Source organism: Suricata suricatta, chromosome 14 (assembly GCF_006229205.1).
Source record: "Suricata suricatta isolate VVHF042 chromosome 14, meerkat_22Aug2017_6uvM2_HiC, whole genome shotgun sequence".
In the NCBI taxonomy this organism is placed as follows: domain Eukaryota; kingdom Metazoa; phylum Chordata; class Mammalia; order Carnivora; family Herpestidae; genus Suricata; species Suricata suricatta.
In genome coordinates this window covers 71,076,141-71,094,768 of record NC_043713.1, presented here as the reverse complement: position 1 = coordinate 71,094,768, position 18,628 = coordinate 71,076,141, and the positions used below count along the sequence as shown (strand labels likewise).

The window sequence follows — 18,628 nt, the reverse complement described above, 5'->3', positions numbered from 1 at the left end:
AGAGAGAGAGAAGGAAACACAGAACTGGAAGCAGGCTCCAGGCTCTGAGCTAGCTGTCAGCATAGAGCCTGATGTGGGGCTCGAACCCACAAACATGAGATCTGACCTGAGCCGAAGTCGGAGGCTTAACCAACTGAGCCACCCAGGCGCTCCCAGGATAAGAAGTTAAGACTATACAGAGGAGGGATGAGAATGGCTTGGACTTGGGTCATGCCGGGGGATGAGAGAAGTGAACAGCTTCAAGGGCTCTTCAATGAGGCAGAATCAACAGACTTGCTGACCTCTGAAAATCATAGCAGATTCTAAGGAGTTGAATTAAGGATAAAATAACTCAACAGGTATTTCAGGTGAAGGGAAAGAGGTTGGATGGAGTTTGAGGTAAGCCAAGCTAACTGCTTGCTATCAAAATCCAATTTTATACATAGGAACAATACAGAAAACAATCTCTACAATGTGTGAATCACACCACCCAGGACACAATCCAAAATTACTGGACATACACAGAAAGAGAAAAAATGGGCCTATACTCAAAAATGGAAACCTACACAAAGATGACCCATGTGTTTAATTAGCAGAAAAGAATTTTAAAGCAGCTATTATTATAAATATGCTCAGTGTAATAAAAGAAAATATGTTCTCAACAAATGAACAAATAAGACATCTGAGCTGAAAGCACTATAAGAGTATGAGACCAGCCTTTGCTAAGATGCAATGCAAAGGCAGCCTAAAGCTGAATTTGGAGCAGACACTGAAAAACCCCCTCCCAAACACCAGCTCCCCTCTAAACACAAGGATTACTGGAGTAACTGGAAGGCTGCTGTACACTGAGAACATCATAGCAACTTAATAAAACTCAAACCCAACCCAGCTCCTGCACAGATTACCTCAAACTCCTACACTAAACAACTAGTGGAGAGGTGTGACTGTGTCAGGGCAAAAAACCAATCTACTGCCCTATACAAGATGTCCAGCTTTCAATAAAGAATTCTAAAATATACAGAAAGCAAGGGGAAAAAAAGAAACAGTAAATCCAGTTCACTATGTCAAGGCACAAAGTAATCAGTAAAACCAGACTTAGATATGGAGGAGATGTTGGAACTACTGATCAGGGCATTTGAAGTACTATGACGAATATGTTAAAGCCTCTGATGGAAAGAGTAGACAAATCTATAAGATCAGCTAGGTTTTCCTATTTTTTTTACCTTATGGTTTCTATGTCTCTGCTGTTAAAACAAACAGAACTGTGAGACCATGTCTCTGGCGCTCAGCTGAAGGTAATTTTGCCAATATACCACTGTTTTGAGGTATTTTTCCTTGTCACAACTGGAGAAATGGAGTGCTTTCCACCTAATGGGTAGAGACCAGGGATGCTGCTAAACACCCTACACCCTACTGGTGGAGACTTTAGGAGGTAAGACAACTAAATCCAAAGTGGGGCCTGGGATTTGATCCTGGAATAAAAAATAGGCATCAGGGGAAAAATTGGTGAAACCCAAACAAATTCTATAGTTTAGGTCATAACATTTTAATGATATGGATTTCTTATTTTTGATAACTGCTCTATGACTGTACAGGATGCTCACGTTAGGGAAGCTGTAAGAGAGCTCTGTAGTATTTTTGCATCTCTTCTGTAAGGCTAAAATTATCTCAAGAGTTTAAAGGCTAAGAGAACACCATAAATAAATAGTGCAATGCATGCTCAAATATACCGTCTGCAACTTACCTTGAAAAGCATCTAAAAGGGAAAAAAAGAGGCATTAAAAAAATATGGACTGAAGGAAGGATAGACGAATGGATAAATATGATAAAGTGAACATACCAAAATGCTATAACATCTAGGTAGTAAGTTGTGGATTTCCACTATACAATTTCTTCCAACTTTTCTGTATGTTGAAAATTTCCATAATATGTTGGGGAAAAAATAGGAGCCTAGATATTCTGGCTTATCAAAACAAATACCAAGAACTACAGAGAAAAAGATGGAAAGGGTGGGGACAGAGGAGAGAAATGTTCAAAGTGAATAGGTAGATACTCACTAGACTATAAATACAAGAGGGTAGTGGTATGTCTGACTGAATTTTCTCTAGGAATTGCGCCACTAAGGCTGGATCTAGGGCTGTCCCAAAATCTATCCTCTGGAGAATGAAAATTGCTGTGAAACTTTGTAAACAGAAAGCTCTTTTGACTTTACTTATATTAACTTAAAAGAGACTGTAACTTTTAACAAAGATTTGGCTTTCTAGTAAAACCTCCTTTGTATTACATTTATTATATGTACCCTTACCATAAATTAATGTTTTCAAAGTACTGGATTTTGAAAAGTGTTTACATCTCTAGATTCAAGCAATACAATTTAAACAGATGACAAGAGTAGGAATTTCCTGGGGTGCCTGGGTGGCTCAGTCAGTTAAGTATCTAACTCGTGATTTCAGCTCAGGTCACGGTCTCACGGTGATAGGATGGAGCTCCATGTGGGGCTCTGTACTGACAACATGAAGCCTGCTTGGGGTTCTGTCTCTCTCTCTCTCTCTCTCTCTCTCAAAACAAACAAACAAACATTAAGAAAATAGTATAAATTTCTTTGGAGTACCTGGGTGGCTTAGTTGGTTGATTTTGACTCTTGATTTTGGCTCAGGTCATGACCCCAGGTCAGGATCGAGCCCTGTGGCAGGCTCTGCACTAAGCACGGAGGCTGCTTAAGACTCACTCTCACTCTCTCTCACTTCTGTCTCTCTCCCTTCCTCTGCCTCCCTCCTCCGCTCATACTTGCTCTAAAATTTAAAAAAAATTTTTTTGTGAAGAATTTCTTTACAGAGCATAACTACACTTGGATTAATCAACTTTCCCAGATACCAAATATCTGAGCCATGACACAGACAGCACACGTACCAAGTAACCCTGATACTGAGCAAAACTAGGTTCCCCAACCATCTGCAACATCCAGCTGAGGTCTTTTGCTTAACACTTTGGACCTTATAAGATCACTATACAAGTGGAGGCGGTAAACACCTTTTCAACCACCTGTATCCATGTATCTGATTAGCAGATGTATCCTTTCCTGCTTATTAGACCATAAACACTAATTCACATCCTACCTACAGAGAGTCACTGAGGGGACACAATCATGACCCTAATCAACAATACCAACAAGAGAGCATCTGATTAGTCCATTTATAATAAGATTTCTCCACTCTGAAACATTTTCCTGCAACTGACACATAAGCATGATGCTAAAATAGAACAAACAAAAAACCCCCATACCTGTTATAATATACTTAACTGGAAGAAATATCAAAGTCTCTAACTTAAGGGTAGTAGAACAAAAGGCAGCACCTTTTAAAATTTTGGTAATGAAGCCACTAACGTTTTCAAAATGAAAATTATAGACTGTTCTTTGATTTATGCCATAATAAAAGAAACCATCAAGGAAAAAAAAACACTTTGAGACAGAGTCTAGAAATCCCACTCTCTTATCATAGTTTGGATAACCATGGTGGCTTTTTATAACCAAGAATCATTTGGTTGTTCTTAGTTGCTTTTTTTTTTTTTAAAGATATTTTGAGAGAGATTGAGAGGAAAAGTGAGCAGGGGAGGGGCAGAGAACAAGGGAAAGAATCCCAAGCAGGTTCCATGCTGTCAGTGTAGAGCCCAATGTAGAGCCTCAATCCCACAAACCACGAGACCATGACCAGAACTGAAGTCAAGAGTCAGATGCTTAGCCAACTGAGCCACCCAGGCACCCTAGTTGTTCTTTGTTTTATACATGGTTTCCTTCCTAATGACTGCTTAAAAAAAATTTCACACTATCAACAAATTCTCAAATAAAAATTCACATAAGTAAAGCGGTGCCTGGGGGGCTCAGTCAGTTGAGTTTCTGACTTTGGCTCAGGTCACGATCTCACAGGCTTGTGAGTTCAAGCCCCTGCTCAGGCTCGATGTTAGCACGGGAGCCCGCTTCAGATCCTCTGTTCCCCTCTCTCTCTGCCCATTCCCTGCTCATGTTCTCTCTCTCTCCAAAAATAAACATTAAAAAGAAAATTCACCTAGACATGTTGCCCACTTTCTCTTGTATCTGCACTGTTTCAGCTAAGCCCCATGAAGGCACAGACTAAATTGGAGGAGACCTGAATTAACAGACTGACCACACACCTCCATACCCCAATAGCATTACCATTTGATACATTACCAGATAATAAAATGAGGAGAACCAGGTAAATGTTTCATTCAGCAGAGCCCTGGAGACATTTAATACATTTACTCTGTGTCAATAACCTTGGCCTACCAACCTTCCAAAACCCCCACTCTGAAATTAAAAAAAAACCAAACAAACAAACAAAAAAAACAAAAAAAACCCCACTCTGTAGCCACAAAAGCCAAGGTAATAGGAAAAATTAAATAATATTCTTTGTACAATTTCCCCAATTTGTCCTTTCCCAGGATTACTTGAGGTGCTTATGAAAATGAAGCTTCCAAGCTCCCTTTCCTAGATCTGAGGTGAGGCCCAGGATTCTCTATTTTACAAAATAACTCAGGTAAGTCTTATAAACAGGTTAAGTTCAAAAAACACTGCCAGTGCTGGCTTTCCCCAGTAAATCTTGCCTTGTCTTGAGACAATCAAGAAAAGCCTGGAAGGTAGTTGTTAAAAGGGGAGAAGGCTCCAAGGGTCAGTGTCAGTGTGGCCTTCAGAAGTTTGGAAGGCCCTGAGTCATTTCTCACTGGAGGGGCATGCTGTCAGTGTAGAGCCCAATGGGGCATCCCCATCTTCCTCGGAAACCAACTGTGGCAGGGGGCCTCAGTTTTCGCTGGTGTCCAAGGATCACGTCAAGGTGCTAAAGACAGGGGTCTCTTCCATAGGGCTGTCACAGGCCCAGGGTTATACATATTCTCAAAGGCTGTAGCTTCATGGCTCCTGGCTCCAATTGTACTTGGTGCTGACTACAGACTTTATTGACAGAACTGGAGCACATGCAACAGAGAGCTGAGTGGAAGTGCTCCTGAACCCTTGGCTTCCATCTTTGTTCTTCGTGCCTACAGCTTGTAGATGCCCAGAACATAACGTGTAGTGATGCTTTCTCACAACCACCTGTCGGCAGCTAAGCAAAATCCTGCAGACCCTGGTTTCCTCAGAATGAACTAAACTGAACTGACTGAACTAAAATCTGATAATAAAGAGCCATCCTTCTCAGCCACTTGTGCTATAAGGTTCACATATAATAATAATAAAATCTAACAGTAAGTATTTACTGTGGACTAAAATCTGTGCTAAGCCTTTTGCAGGCTTTAACTTCATTCACTTATCTTACAATTTATTATCAAGAGCCCAGTACTTTATGACAGGTGCTGAGATACCTCAGTGAACCAAACAGACATAAATCCCGGAAATCACAGACTTCCTGGTCTAGGGAGGAGACGAACAACAAAAGTTACAGACAAGTCAACTATGTAGTCTGCCCAAAGGGATAGGTACTAAGATAAAGTTTTTTAAAGGGAAGAGGGGTCCTGGAAAGGGGCATGTGGAGGAGAGTGTGGTTTATAATTTTAAGTATGGCACTCAGGGTCCAGCTGAGGTGAGACTACAGTACAACCTTAAAGGAAGGCGAAAGTGGTCTGTCTGGACCCACGGCAGAGCCCTCCAGCAGCAGACATGCCAGCCCAAGGCTCCTCAGTCAGGAGTGTGCCTGAGTGCCCAGGGAGCACAAGGAAGCCCATGCGGCTGAGCAGAGTGACCGAGAGAGAAACAAGGTGAAGCCAGAAAGGAAATCAAGGCCATACTGGGAGGGCCTGGAGACCACTAAGAGAACTCTAGCTTTTCTTCTGAGAAAAATGGGGAGCTAGTGGAAGGTTTTGAGTAGAATGGCATGTTACAATTTCTATTTTTCAAAATTACGCTGGCTGTAGGGTTAAGAATAGACTGTGAGGGGGGATTAAGAATCTTTTGCCAGAAATCTTGTGAGAAATGATGGTGGCTTGACCAGGGAGGTCGTGGTAGAGGGAAGAGTAATGCTTTGAATTTGGATGTAGAGCTTCCTACAGAATGAAACAGTTTTGTAACTTTGTATGGTGACAGATGGTATCTAGTAGTAACTAGACTTATTGTGGTGATCATTCTGTAAGTTATGCAAATACTGAATTGCTGTGTTGTATACCTAAAACTAACAATGTTTTATGTCAGTTATACTTCAATTAAAAAATGGATTTGGTCATAAAAAAAGCTAAGCAGTTCTCACATATAGGGTCTAAGATAAAGAATGGGGTTAAGGATGACTCCAAGGTTTCTGGAGGATAAAACTGCCATTAACTGAGCTGGAGAAGACAGATTACAGGTGGTACAAGTTTAGAAAATCCAAGAATCTTGTACTGGACACACTCAGTCTGAGATCATTAAATATCAAAATGGAGATGTTGAGTAGGCAACTGGAGAGATGTGTCTAGAGTCAGAGGAGAGAAACAGACTGGAGATACCCATTTGACAAGTAACAGTTAGAGTCATGAGAAAGAATACAGTTACAGCGTGAGTACAGAGAGAAAAGAGAGGCCCAGGGACTAAGCCCAGAGGCACACCACAATTTTACAGGGAAGGGATGGGGAAGAAGCCCAGGAGATGGATGACCAGCCAGAGAGAGAGAGACAGAGAGAGACAGAGAGAGACAGAGAGAGAGAGAGAGAGAGAGAAGACACAGAAGCGTGGCATCATGGAAAGCAAAAAGAACATCTCAGAAAAGGGAGTGCTCAACAAGGCCATAGGCTGCCTACAGTGCACAGCAGATGAGGACTTGAGAGGTTAGGGCACATAATCACGGACAACCTTGAAAGAAGCAACTTCGGTGGAATGCTAAGGGTGAAAGCCTGGCTGCAGGATTTAAGAGCCTAGGAAGAGAGGGATTTAAAAAGTTTGTGATTATTCCCAATTCACAGATGCGGAGATAGACTCAAAGAAGTCAACAACCAAGACCTGTTAGGCCAATGATATATGCACTCTACACATACATAATCCTTAATGGATTCATCTGGGAGGCAAGGGTAAGGACAAGATGTAAAGAGAGACTTGATACCTTCTACACTTTTTTCCCTTAATAAAAGGACTTTCTGAGAGAAGAAAAAAAACCTCAAATCATGATTGATGAAGGCACCAGAACGAAGAAGTAGTGGTAGAAGGCAAGCCTTTGCATAGGGAACGTAGCAGCAGCATCTTATGTTCCATGTCCCTAAATGTATATACAACCAGTTCATCTGAACATTCAACACTGGCTGTAAAGGGCCAATCCCACTGCCAAAAGGAATGCCTCCTGCACAGGTGCTCCATGGAGCCCATAGAGCATCCTATGGGTTCTCTAAGGGGTTAATTCTCTCAAGTCTGCTTATTTCTTCCCCACACCTGCTGAAACTTTGTAGTCTCACCCTTGGAGGCTACCTGCCACAACCGAGGAAATGTGCAGAGAAACACATGGAGAGACAGCATGCATCAATGAGAAGAGCCCCAGGCTCCTGAGGGATGTACACCCCTGAGCACGTCCACGCTTAACCCAAATGAAGTCCGACATCTGCATCTCACAGTATCACACCCCAATGCCACAAACCATTTTTCCACTGCACTTCAGCACCACGCAGGAAGAGGCAGTGTGGCTAAGAGAAGGAGCTCTGACTTCCCAAGGCAGGAGATGTGGGTTCTGTTACTGGCTCTACCACAAATAGCTGTGTGAAAATGGCCAAGCCCCTTACCAGCGCGCAAAAGAATGACCTTACCTGGACCTCATGTTTCAGAGTCTCAGTTTTCTCTTATGGATAATAATACAGAGCACAGAGGTTGACATGTTAGATATACCTTGAACAGGGATCTCCCCATAGTTTGGTCTCTTATCTGACAGCGCTGTCAGGGGTTTGGATGTAGAGATTGGTCCACTTATAGAATGTCTCTGAAATCATAAGATAAACAGTATCAAAGTTAGCTTAAATCTAGAGCTAAGACTCACAAATAAAGTCAATGTTGTAGAGAGTAAATATTTAGTTATGAATTTGCATAATTATTTCCATATGATTATAATAAGACTAAACCACACACATGCTTATTTTAAATACACTATTTTAAAAATTCACAGAAATATCCCATGTGCCCATTACTCAGTTTATCCCAATGGTAACATGTACAGTATAATATCACAACCAGGATACTGACATTGATACACACAAGATAGAGAACATTTGCATCACCACAAGGATGCCTCCTATGACCCTTTTACAGTCATACTTTTCTTCCCCTTCCCCACATCACTATCCCCTGGCAACCACTGGTATTTTGAGTGTGATCTCATTATTGGTTAAAGAAAAATCTTTTTGTTTGTTTGTTTGTTTATTTATTTTTGAGAGAGAGAGACAGAGTGTTGAGTGGGGGAGGGCAGAGAGAGAGGGAGACACAGAATTGGAAGCAGGCTCCAGGCTCTGAGATGTTAGCACAGAGCCCGATGCGAGGCTTGAACTCATGGATCGTGAGATCATGGCCTGAGCCAAAGTCAGACACTTAACCGACTGAGCCACTCAGGTGCCCCATAAAGAAAATTCTTAAATATTACATACCAATCAGCAAAATATGAAATGTGCTCCTACAACTGCCCCAGTACAACCTGCCATCTTGATCCAGCACCACTGCAATGGTTTTGTCACTGGCTTCCCCGCCTCTGATCTTATACCCTCTCCTCTGCTTCATCTCCTGCCACCTCTATGTATTGCTCAAATCCCACCAAACTACTCATTTCCACACAGACCAAGGTGTTTACACCTCTGTCCTTTCTGTCATGCATATTTCCTCAGCTCTTTCCCAGCCCATTTTTTATCTAGTGAGCATCGAACTACTCATTTCATATTCCCAGGAGAAAAATAGGCAAGGCTCAGCTTCTCCATGTCCTTATCAACAATTGATACTGTCTTTTAATTTTAGTCATCTGAAAGGGTACATAATGGGATCTTACTGTAAATTTAATTTATACTTTCCAGTGACTACTGATGTTGAGCATCTTTTCATGTGTTTACTGGCCATTTGTGTACCTTCTCTTAGGAAGGGACTTTTAAAATCTTTTATCCACGGGACACCTGGGTGGCTCAGTCAGTTAAGCATCTGACTTCGGCTCAGGTCACGATCTTGTGGTTCATGAATTCGAGCCCCTCCCCCCTGTTGGGCTCTGTGCAGACAGCTCAGAGTCTGGATCCTGCTTCAGATTCTGTGTCTTCTCTCTCTGCTCCTTCCCTGCTTTTACTCACTCTTTCACTCTCTCTCTCTCTCTCTCAAAAATAAACAATTTTTTTTAAAAAAGCATTAAATCTGTACATAGGATATGGAATTCCCTTGCCTTCCTTGTAAGTTGAGAGCATAACACCTTCTATATACATGCAAATACAGAGCCACTAACTTGGCAGCATCACAAATGCATAAGGAGTGCACTTCTACCCTAAACTTCACACAGGAAAAAGTTAAAACGTTCAAAGAAAAAAAATGGTTCATTTGCAAAATACATGGCCAATAGTTAACACAGCACAAAAGTCTCCACTCACAAATAAAATGTTCCCAACCCCTATTAGAGTTTTAGGGAAGAGGTATGGCCAAGGCTACCCTATATCACAGGGTACTAGGTTTAAGGCCATTTCTTATTTGGCTATTCTCACCTAAGTGGAAAAACTCCACCAGAGCCGTTCTTTCTGGAAGTGGCTAGCCAACAAGGGCACAATGCAAGGGCTTCTCAGGCACTACAGAGCAACAGCCATCTGCCTTGCTTCTGGTCTGCATTTGCACAGTGGCTGAACAGCAACTTCGGAGACTTGTCTATAATGGATTAGCAATGCCCTTGTGCTGGCAATGCCCCTGTTCTATAAAATGGCCCACAATGAACCACACTTCTCTAAATTCTTGACTTGTGCAGAATCCTCCCACTCTGAATCTGTGCTAGCCTTATGACTTGGTTGGACCAAAATAATGGGATAGAAGTAACACTGTCCAAGTTCCAAGACTAGGTCTTAAGGGGATTTGCTAAGTTCCACGTTCATCTTCATGGAGTTTGAAATACAGCACCATGAAGGAATCTGAGGGAAAAGATCATATGGAGAAAGTGACCCAGCCATCCCTGCTGACCCCAGGCCCCAGCCCACCCTGTGGCTAAGTGCAGCTACAGGAATGAGCCCATGCCAAACAAGCAAAGAACCGCCTGGTCAACAGTGAAATGTGAAAAATAATACAATTGCTGTTTTAAGCCATTAAGTTTTGAAGTGATTTGTTATACAGCAGAGGCTGAGACATGCCAACTACTGCTTCTACTCAGAGAGATGGTCCGTGGGATTTGAAAATCCCAATTCTATTACCTCGTCATTGTATGATCCTCAGCAAGCTGCTTAACTTTCTAGGCCTCAATTTCCACATGTGAAAATTAGGGGTAAGAACAGTACCTAATACCCAATAGAGCTGTTGTGAGGATTAAATGTATTCACATTATAAAGCATTTGGAACAGTGTAGAACACACCTGTTAGCTATTGCTGTTATTAGAGACTTTCAGAAGAGTAATACAATTGACCTTTATATAATTTACCGTAATGTAAGGATATTTATAGTATTTTACAATTCCAACTACATCCCTCACGAGGTTGTCATTGCCCCCCCCCCCCCAACATAACTGTAAATGACTGTAGAGAGGACTTTCAGGTGCTGAGGTCCCAAAGCCTCCATGGTCACAGACACTTACCTGCATAGGGGAGACAGCTGCCGCAGGAGGGGTTTTCATAGGACTTGGACTCAGAGGGGTTCGAGGAATTGCAGCTGCAGCAGGGTTTGGTACTATAAAAACAAATACAGAATGTATCACACTACAGTGGAAGCTTTCATAACGGGTGTCCCCTGAACGGTTCTCCAGATTATCCAACGCTCTGGCTCCCCATGGAAACCATCGTGACGCCTAACTTCCACAATTCATGCACAGTTGTGCCTAGCAGGTGGTGCTTCTCTTGCCACTACTAGGTGGACTGCCTGTTCCCTAGAGTCTTTGCCTTGATTCCCAACCCTAGTTATACCAGTTACTTCACTTTTACCATTTAATTAACTTATGTAGTTAAAGAGCTCCATAAGCCAATGAAATTCAAGTTCAAAAAGCACAAGAGGAGCATTTCTGTAACTGCATCACATGAGAAGCCTGACCCACAATGGATGCACATTCAATGAAGGAACACTGGAAAACAAAAACAAAAAACAAAGGAACACTGGGCTACTATTCATCTCTTCTTCACAACTATTTTCTGGTCTGCATTTAATGCATGAATGTGTAGTGATTCACTTGCATGTCAATGTCCCTCCCTGAACTATTCAAAAGTAGGACTCATAATTTATTCACTTCTAGATACTTGAGCTTGGTACAGATTCTGGTAGAGGGTGCATAAAGAATGGTTATTCACTTGAAGCTAAATTCAAATAAAAAAGGACAAACTGATGAAACCAGGCATACCACACACAGTAGGAAAAGACGAAGAAGCAGATCACTGTAGATCACTTTTTATGCAGCCAAGCACTTATATATTTAAATTGTTACTACTTTTTAAGTTTATTTATTTTGAGAGAGAGAGAGAGAGAGAGACGGAGAGGGAGAAGGAGAGAGAGACCGAGACAGAAGAAGGAGGGAAGGAGGGGAGGGCAGAGAGGATCCCAGGCAGTTTCTGCACTGTTGGCTCAGAGCCTGATGCAGGGCTCAATGTCATGACCCATGAATGAGATTATGACTTGAACCAAAATCAAGAGTTGGACATTTAACCAACTTAGCCAGCCACCCCTTAAACAGCTATTTTTACATGCATTTTTTATGAAGATAAAATTCACATAATAGGAAGTAATTTTAAAATATATAGCTCAATGGTATTTAGTATATTCAAAATATTGTATAACTATCATCACTTCTACCTAGTTCTAAAACATCTTCATTATCCCAAAAGGAACCTCAGTACTTATTAAGCAATCACTTCCCACTGATCTCTCCCTGAGCCCCCGGCAACTGTGAAAATGCTTTGTCTCTACAGATTTACCTATTCTGCATATTTCATATAAATGGAATCTTATAATCTGTGGTCTTTTGTGTCTGGCTGCTTTCACTTAGCATGTTTTCCACATGGCAATATGTATCAGTATTTCTTTTATTCCTTCTTAAGGCTGAATAATATTCTATCAGACAGATACACCATATTTTGTTTATCCATTCAATGGTTAATGGACTTTGGGTTGTTTCTATATTTTGGCTATTGTGAACAGTGCTGCTGTGAACACTCGTGTACAACTATCTGAATACTTGTACAAACTTGTTTTGCACATATAATTAAGCAGTGAAACTGCAGAGTCATTTGGATATATTTTATTCCAAAATATTGTGTTTTTTTTAAAGATCAGTATAGAAGCAGATTTATCATCTTTTTGTATTGGAGCTCATTTCATCAATATTTTGAATAACTGCATGACTTTTAGTGTAGACATTCCATTATTATTTCATTTTAGAAGTATAGATTTTTGTAGTCTTTCTTTCATCATCATATTACCCAGAAGTAGCCACTAACAAGAGTTCTAAGTGCATCTTCCCTCACTTTTAATGCAAAAATCTATGTATATAAGAAACAAAATGAGACTACAGTATATAACACTAGCTGCAACTTATTATAAAGGATTGCAGGCATATTTTAACATCAGTGTTTGAGATTGACCTCATCTTTATTAAAAAATGCATAGTATTCTATTGTACTAATGGGTCATAACTGACTTAATCCTTTAGATTGGCACATAAGCAATATCCAGGTTTCCATTTTTCAAACAATGCTACACTGAAAACTCTGTGTGTATACCTATAACTATAATCTTTAATATAAAGTTGTGCCAGTATCACGTGTGAGAACTTCAAGGTCTCTGAATATGGCATTTCAAATTGGAAGATATTGTCTTCCGAACATCTGTGCCAACAGTGTGTATGCGTATATAATGACTTTTGCTCTGAATTTAAGTCAAAGAACACTGATTTGTGTGTAGTCACAGAATATAGTTGATAGAAACTCTACTATTATTAGAGTAAATTAGAATAAAGCCTATTATGAAGTTTACAGAATTTTTAGAAGAAAATATAAATTTTACGACACTTAGTTGGGTTTTTTTTTCAGATTTTACTTTTTTAAATGTTTATTTTGAGAGAGAGAGTATGTGCACAAGCACATGTGACTAAGTGGGAAAGGGGCAGAAAGAGAGAGAGAGAGAATCCCACACTCAGCACAGAGCCCAATGTGGGACTCAATCTCACCGCCACAAGACCACAACCTCAGCAGGTATCAGGAGCTGGACACTCAACAGACTGAGCCACCCAGGCGCCCTAAGATTTTATTTTTAAGTAATCTCCATACACAACACAGGGCTCAAACTCACAACCCTGAGATCAAGAGTCACATGCTCTACCAACTAAGCCAGCCAGGTGCCGCCATTTAGTTGTTTTTAAAAACTACATCCCTCGGGTGCCTGGGTGGTTCAGTCAGTTAAGCATCTGACTCTTCATTTCAGCTTAGGTCATGCTCTCATGGTTTGTAAGACAGAGCCCTGCGTCAGGCTAATGCTGACATTAGGTGCAGAACCTGCTTGGGATTTTCTTTTTCTCTCCTCTTTCTGCCCTTTCCCCTGCTCGAGCTCACTCTCTTTTTCAAAATAAATAAATAAACAAACAAACCAAATAAACAAACATAAAAACGACATCTCTTTCCCTTTCCCAGAGCTGAGGCTTAGAGAGATTAAAGGAGGCAGCCATCTGAAGGTAGAAAGAATGAGCTTCCAGGTACAGAAGAGCCCATGTGACATAGAGCCTGGCTTGTTTCATGACTGAAGTCCAGTGAGGTAAGAGTATAGAGGGCAGGGGGAAAGTGGTCCAACTGAGGCAAGATGAAGGGAGGGTCAGACCATGTAGGTATCTGGGGATCTGAATTTCATTCCAACTATAATAAAGCAGCTAACTGAGTTTAAACAAGAAAAGATCTTTCTGTCATGAAATGAAATGGAGAGAACTGAAATCAGAAGATATGATGATTGGTACTAGCAGTTGATTGTGCTGCTAGAGATAGAAGTAGACAGAGCAAAGATGTTACTGCTAGAGGCTGGACTGACATGCGGATGTGAGAAAGAAAAAGGATTTAAGGAAGGAGGATTCCTGGATTTCTGGCTTAATTAACTGGGTAGAACGATGCTGACACTTACATGGAGAAAGACTGAAGGTCAGGGACAAGAGTACAGTTTTGGACAGAAGATGTGTAGGAGACACCTGAGTGTCAATGTCAAATAGGCCTTTGGATTTATAGATATAGGAATTTAGAGGAAGGGAAAGGGCTGAATTCATACATCCAGAAGATTTTAGGCACAGAGAAGACATTCGAAGTCCCAGGACTATGTGAAGACACGTTTCTTCAAGGGCAGACCAAGATCTCTGAAGCTGAATACATTCCAGTCTTCTGTTAAAATTCACCTGACTGTAAGACTAACTCATTAATACTACATTAAATTTGATGAGGCTCAGAGAGTAGGATGGTAAGATGAAACCAGGCCAGAAAACTGATGGTAAGTACACAATGACTGCCTGCCCGTGGCATAGGGTATAAGAAATTACCTTGCGATGCACTGTCGAAGGATTTGATGAGGGTTTTTACCGTAGGGGTTGGCTCAGAGGAAGTTGAGGACCTTCTACTCAGTCCCATCCCTTGCCTTAAGGCTGCCAAATCTCTCTCAACAGCATTCATGTAGTTGTACACCCGGCCTCGCTCTTCCTCTTGCCTGAAAACAATATTGAAATCAGGGAGTTTTTACATATACTAGCAAATACACATTTCCCCCTCTCTACTGAAAAGCACTAAAAAGTATCAATTTTAAAAAGACGTTATCAATAGGGGCGCCTGGGTGGCTCAGTCGGTTGGGCCTCCGACTTCAGCTCAGGTCAGATCTCACGTTCGTGGGTTCGAGTCCCACGTCGGGCTCTGTGCTGACAGCTAGCTCACAGCCTGGAGCCTGCTTCTGGTTCTGTGTCTCCTTCTCTCTCTGCCCCTCCCCCTCTCATGCCCCGTCTCTGTCTGTATCAAAAATAAATAAAACACTAAAAAAAAAAAAGACATTATCAATAGAGCTGAGTAAATTACCTAGTCTAATATTCTCATTTTCTTGGTAAATTCCAGGAAATGATATTAAAATTTTTATATCAGGTTATACTAAATAGGTTAAGTAACCATCAGAATCCATTTTCATCTGAGTAAGTGTAAGGTGAGGACATCAGTAATCAATTAGCAGTAAAATGTAAAGTGGATTGGCCAAAGATCTTACTGGGGATCTCAAGGTTCTATCGTGATTTGAAAAGTCTAGGAATTCACCAGTAGTATGAATTACCTGTACTAGCAGGATCTAATATGCCATGCATTGACATGGAAATGCAAAGAAATGAAATCAAAGCTCATATTTTTTAAAACAAACCAAACCTGCTACAGTCTCCAAATAGATTTCTACAAAGGGGGGGAAAAAAAGCTTAGGCCCATATTAGTAACATGAGTCTCCAAGATGCTAAGTATGATGGATCATGAGTCATCTAAAAAAATCAATTACACTTTATTTCTGGCCAGCTCTAATTCACTGAGCTGACAGAAGCTTTCATCTGGAATGAGATTTCAGTTGCAGAGTTTGTGCATGTCATAAAACTATCAAGTATGTTTATAGGTAGACAAAAACAAAGCCAGACCTTAGGAAATTACGGTAGCCATTTGGCTCTTCTGACAGTTGTTTTCCTCCAGATGTACCAGAGGGTCTCGTGCTCAGAAGGTTTAACAAGGAATCTGTAACAGTGATTATCAAACTTTCTGGTCTTGGAGCCCCTTTCCACCCTGAAAAATTACTGAGGATCCCAAAAAGCTTTTCTTTATGTGGCTTATATCTATTGACATTTATCATAATGGAAATTTAAACTAAAACATATTTAAAATACTTAATTCAACTAAAAATAAAAATAAACCCAGGACTTATCAATACATATTATTATAAAAAATGACTATTTTTAAAACTAAAAAAAGGGAAAAAGAAGAAGAACAGCAGCGTTTTTACACTTCTCCACATCTCTTTAATATCTTACTTAACAGAAGACTGCTAGGGGCACCTGAGTGGCTCAGTCAGTTAAACATCCAACTCTTGATTTCAGCTCAGGTCATGGTCTCACAGTCTCACAGTTGTGGGATCGAGCCCTGTGTTGAGTTGCATGCTTACAGTGTGGAGCCTGCCTGGGATTCTCTCCTTCCCCATCTCTGCCCCTCCCCACTCACTTGTGCACATGTTCTCTCTCTCAAAAAATAAACTTAAAATAGAAGACTGCTAGATTCTCATTTCTTCTGTATTCAATCTACTGCAAAATAAAAAAGAACAGGTCTCACAGTAGTTGGAAAAGATTATTTTAATGATACTAAAACAGATAACTGTAGCTTTTTAGACAACTAAGATTATTTTTCCTTGATACTATACCGAAATGTAGTAAGTGGTAGTTACTTTTTTTTTAATGCTTATTTATTTTTGAAACAGAGAGAGACAGAATGTGAGCAGGGGAAAGGAAGAGAGAGAGGGAGACACAGAATCTGAAAGAGTCTCCAGGCTCTGAGCTGTTAGCACAGAGCCTGATGCGGGGCTCAAACCTACAGATCATGAGATCATGCCCTGAGCTGAGCTTGGATGGTTAACTGACTGAGCCACCCAGGTGCCCCAGGTGGTAGTTGCTTAAAAGTTAGTTGCAATGTGGAATTTGAAACCATGTGAATAAACTTTTCCTATTGTGTCCATTAAAAACTTCCTAGTCTAATGTGAAGAAAGAGCAACCCTTTTGCATTGCTGGTGGGAATGCAAACTGGTGCACCCACTCTGAAAAACAGTATGAAGGTTCCTCAAAAAATTAAAAATAGAACTACTTTACGACCCAGCAATTGCACTACCAGGCATTTATCCAAAGGACACAGGTGTGCTGTCTCAAAGGGACACATGCACCCCAATGTTTATGCAGTACTACTGACAATAGCCAAAGTATGAAAAGAGCCCAAATATCCATTGACAGATGAATGGGTAAGATGTGGTGTGTGTGTGTATACACATTTACATACACACACACACACATTTACATACACACACAATGGAGCATTACTCAGCAATCAAAAAGAATGAAATCTTGCCATTTGCAACAACTTAGAACTAGAGTGTACTATGCTAAGAGAAATTTGTTAGTCAGAGAAAGACAAATATCATATGACTGCACTCATGTAGAATTTAAGATACAAAATGAACATAAGGAAGGGAAGCAAAAATAATATAAAAACAGGGAAGGGGGACAAAATATAAGAGACTCTTACATATACAGAACAAACTGAGGGTTGCTGGAAGGTTGTGGGTAGTGGCATGGGCTAAATGGGCAAGGGGCCTTAAGGAGGATAACTGGGATGAGCACTGGGTATTATATGTAGGGGATGAATCCCTGGATTCTACTCCTGAAATCACTATTGCACTATATGTTAACTAACTTGGATGTAAATTAAAAGATAATATAAATAAAATTAAAAAAAAATTAAAATCTCCTGGTCTATCTTACACTGTAGATGGATTTTTTTACCCATATGTGACTGTAAGATCATGTATTGGTCATACTCAGTGTTCACTAAGTTACCTGAATTTTCCAAATGTTGATGTTTATAATCATAGGATTTATTTCTTAAAAGTCACATTTGTTTATATCCCCAGCAATCTCATCAGGAAACTCTCTAAATATGGGAAGCTTCCAAGCTTGCAATGGTGGATACAAGTTTCCCAAAATCCTAATATTCACCTGAAAGCCCACATTTTAGCACTGGCAACAAATATGGTCCGTTGTTTTGCTTGAAATGACACGGACAATCTCTCTTAATTCATCTTTAAGAAATATCCACCAAAATCTGAATATCCATAGTTTGTCAGTCAGAAAAAAACTAAAACTAAAACCATCACAGAAAGTTTTCCTGGGGACAACCTTGTACTTGGGTATACAGCAGACAAAGTACAAGTGCTTTATATATACCTCCCATTCATCACGTGGGAAGTACACATGGGATGTTACATGGGATGTTCAAAAGAATATACTCAAGGACCAAGAGTTGGTGAAATTATTATATCAAGGACATCTTTAGGACCCAAAAGAATGATTCTATAAGAGCAGAATTTCAGTTACTCAGGTTAGCTTTAGAATAAAACATTTCTGATACACCATTCATTTAACAGTATACAGAAAAAAGATATGGTAATAGGAGTTTTACACCAATAGAGAAACAATAATCTTCCACATCATTCCACATCCTGCTTAAGGAAGCCAAAAAAATGGTTTAGTAATACTTTTCTCTGGGCCATATACTAGAGCTAGGCAACAATAAGACAAGAAAGCTTTTCAATGATAGCCTGTAAATATTTTTCTAAGTTTTTTTTCTTCTGTCTACATAAGTAATACATAATCAAATTCTTTTTTTTTTTTCCAGTAAACTCTATGCCCAATGGAGGGTTCAAACTCACAACCCTGAGATGAAGAATCACATCCTCTACTGATTCAGCCAGCCATTATA

The 18,628-nt window shown here is 40.3% G+C and overlaps 1 protein-coding gene across 1 annotated transcript in view; it reads right to left on the bottom strand.

The window, feature by feature from the left end:
- Positions 1-18,628, bottom strand: part of SPECC1L (sperm antigen with calponin homology and coiled-coil domains 1 like) — a 94,817-nt gene that overhangs the window by 43,370 nt on the left and 32,819 nt on the right. Inside the window, exons 7-9 of the mRNA XM_029922174.1 lie at positions 14,641-14,804; positions 10,723-10,814; positions 7,823-7,913 (exon numbers count right to left, since the gene is read on the bottom strand). Coding sequence (XP_029778034.1) covers positions 7,823-7,913; positions 10,723-10,814; positions 14,641-14,804 — 347 coding nt within the window. The remainder of the gene's footprint in view (positions 1-7,822; positions 7,914-10,722; positions 10,815-14,640; positions 14,805-18,628) is intronic.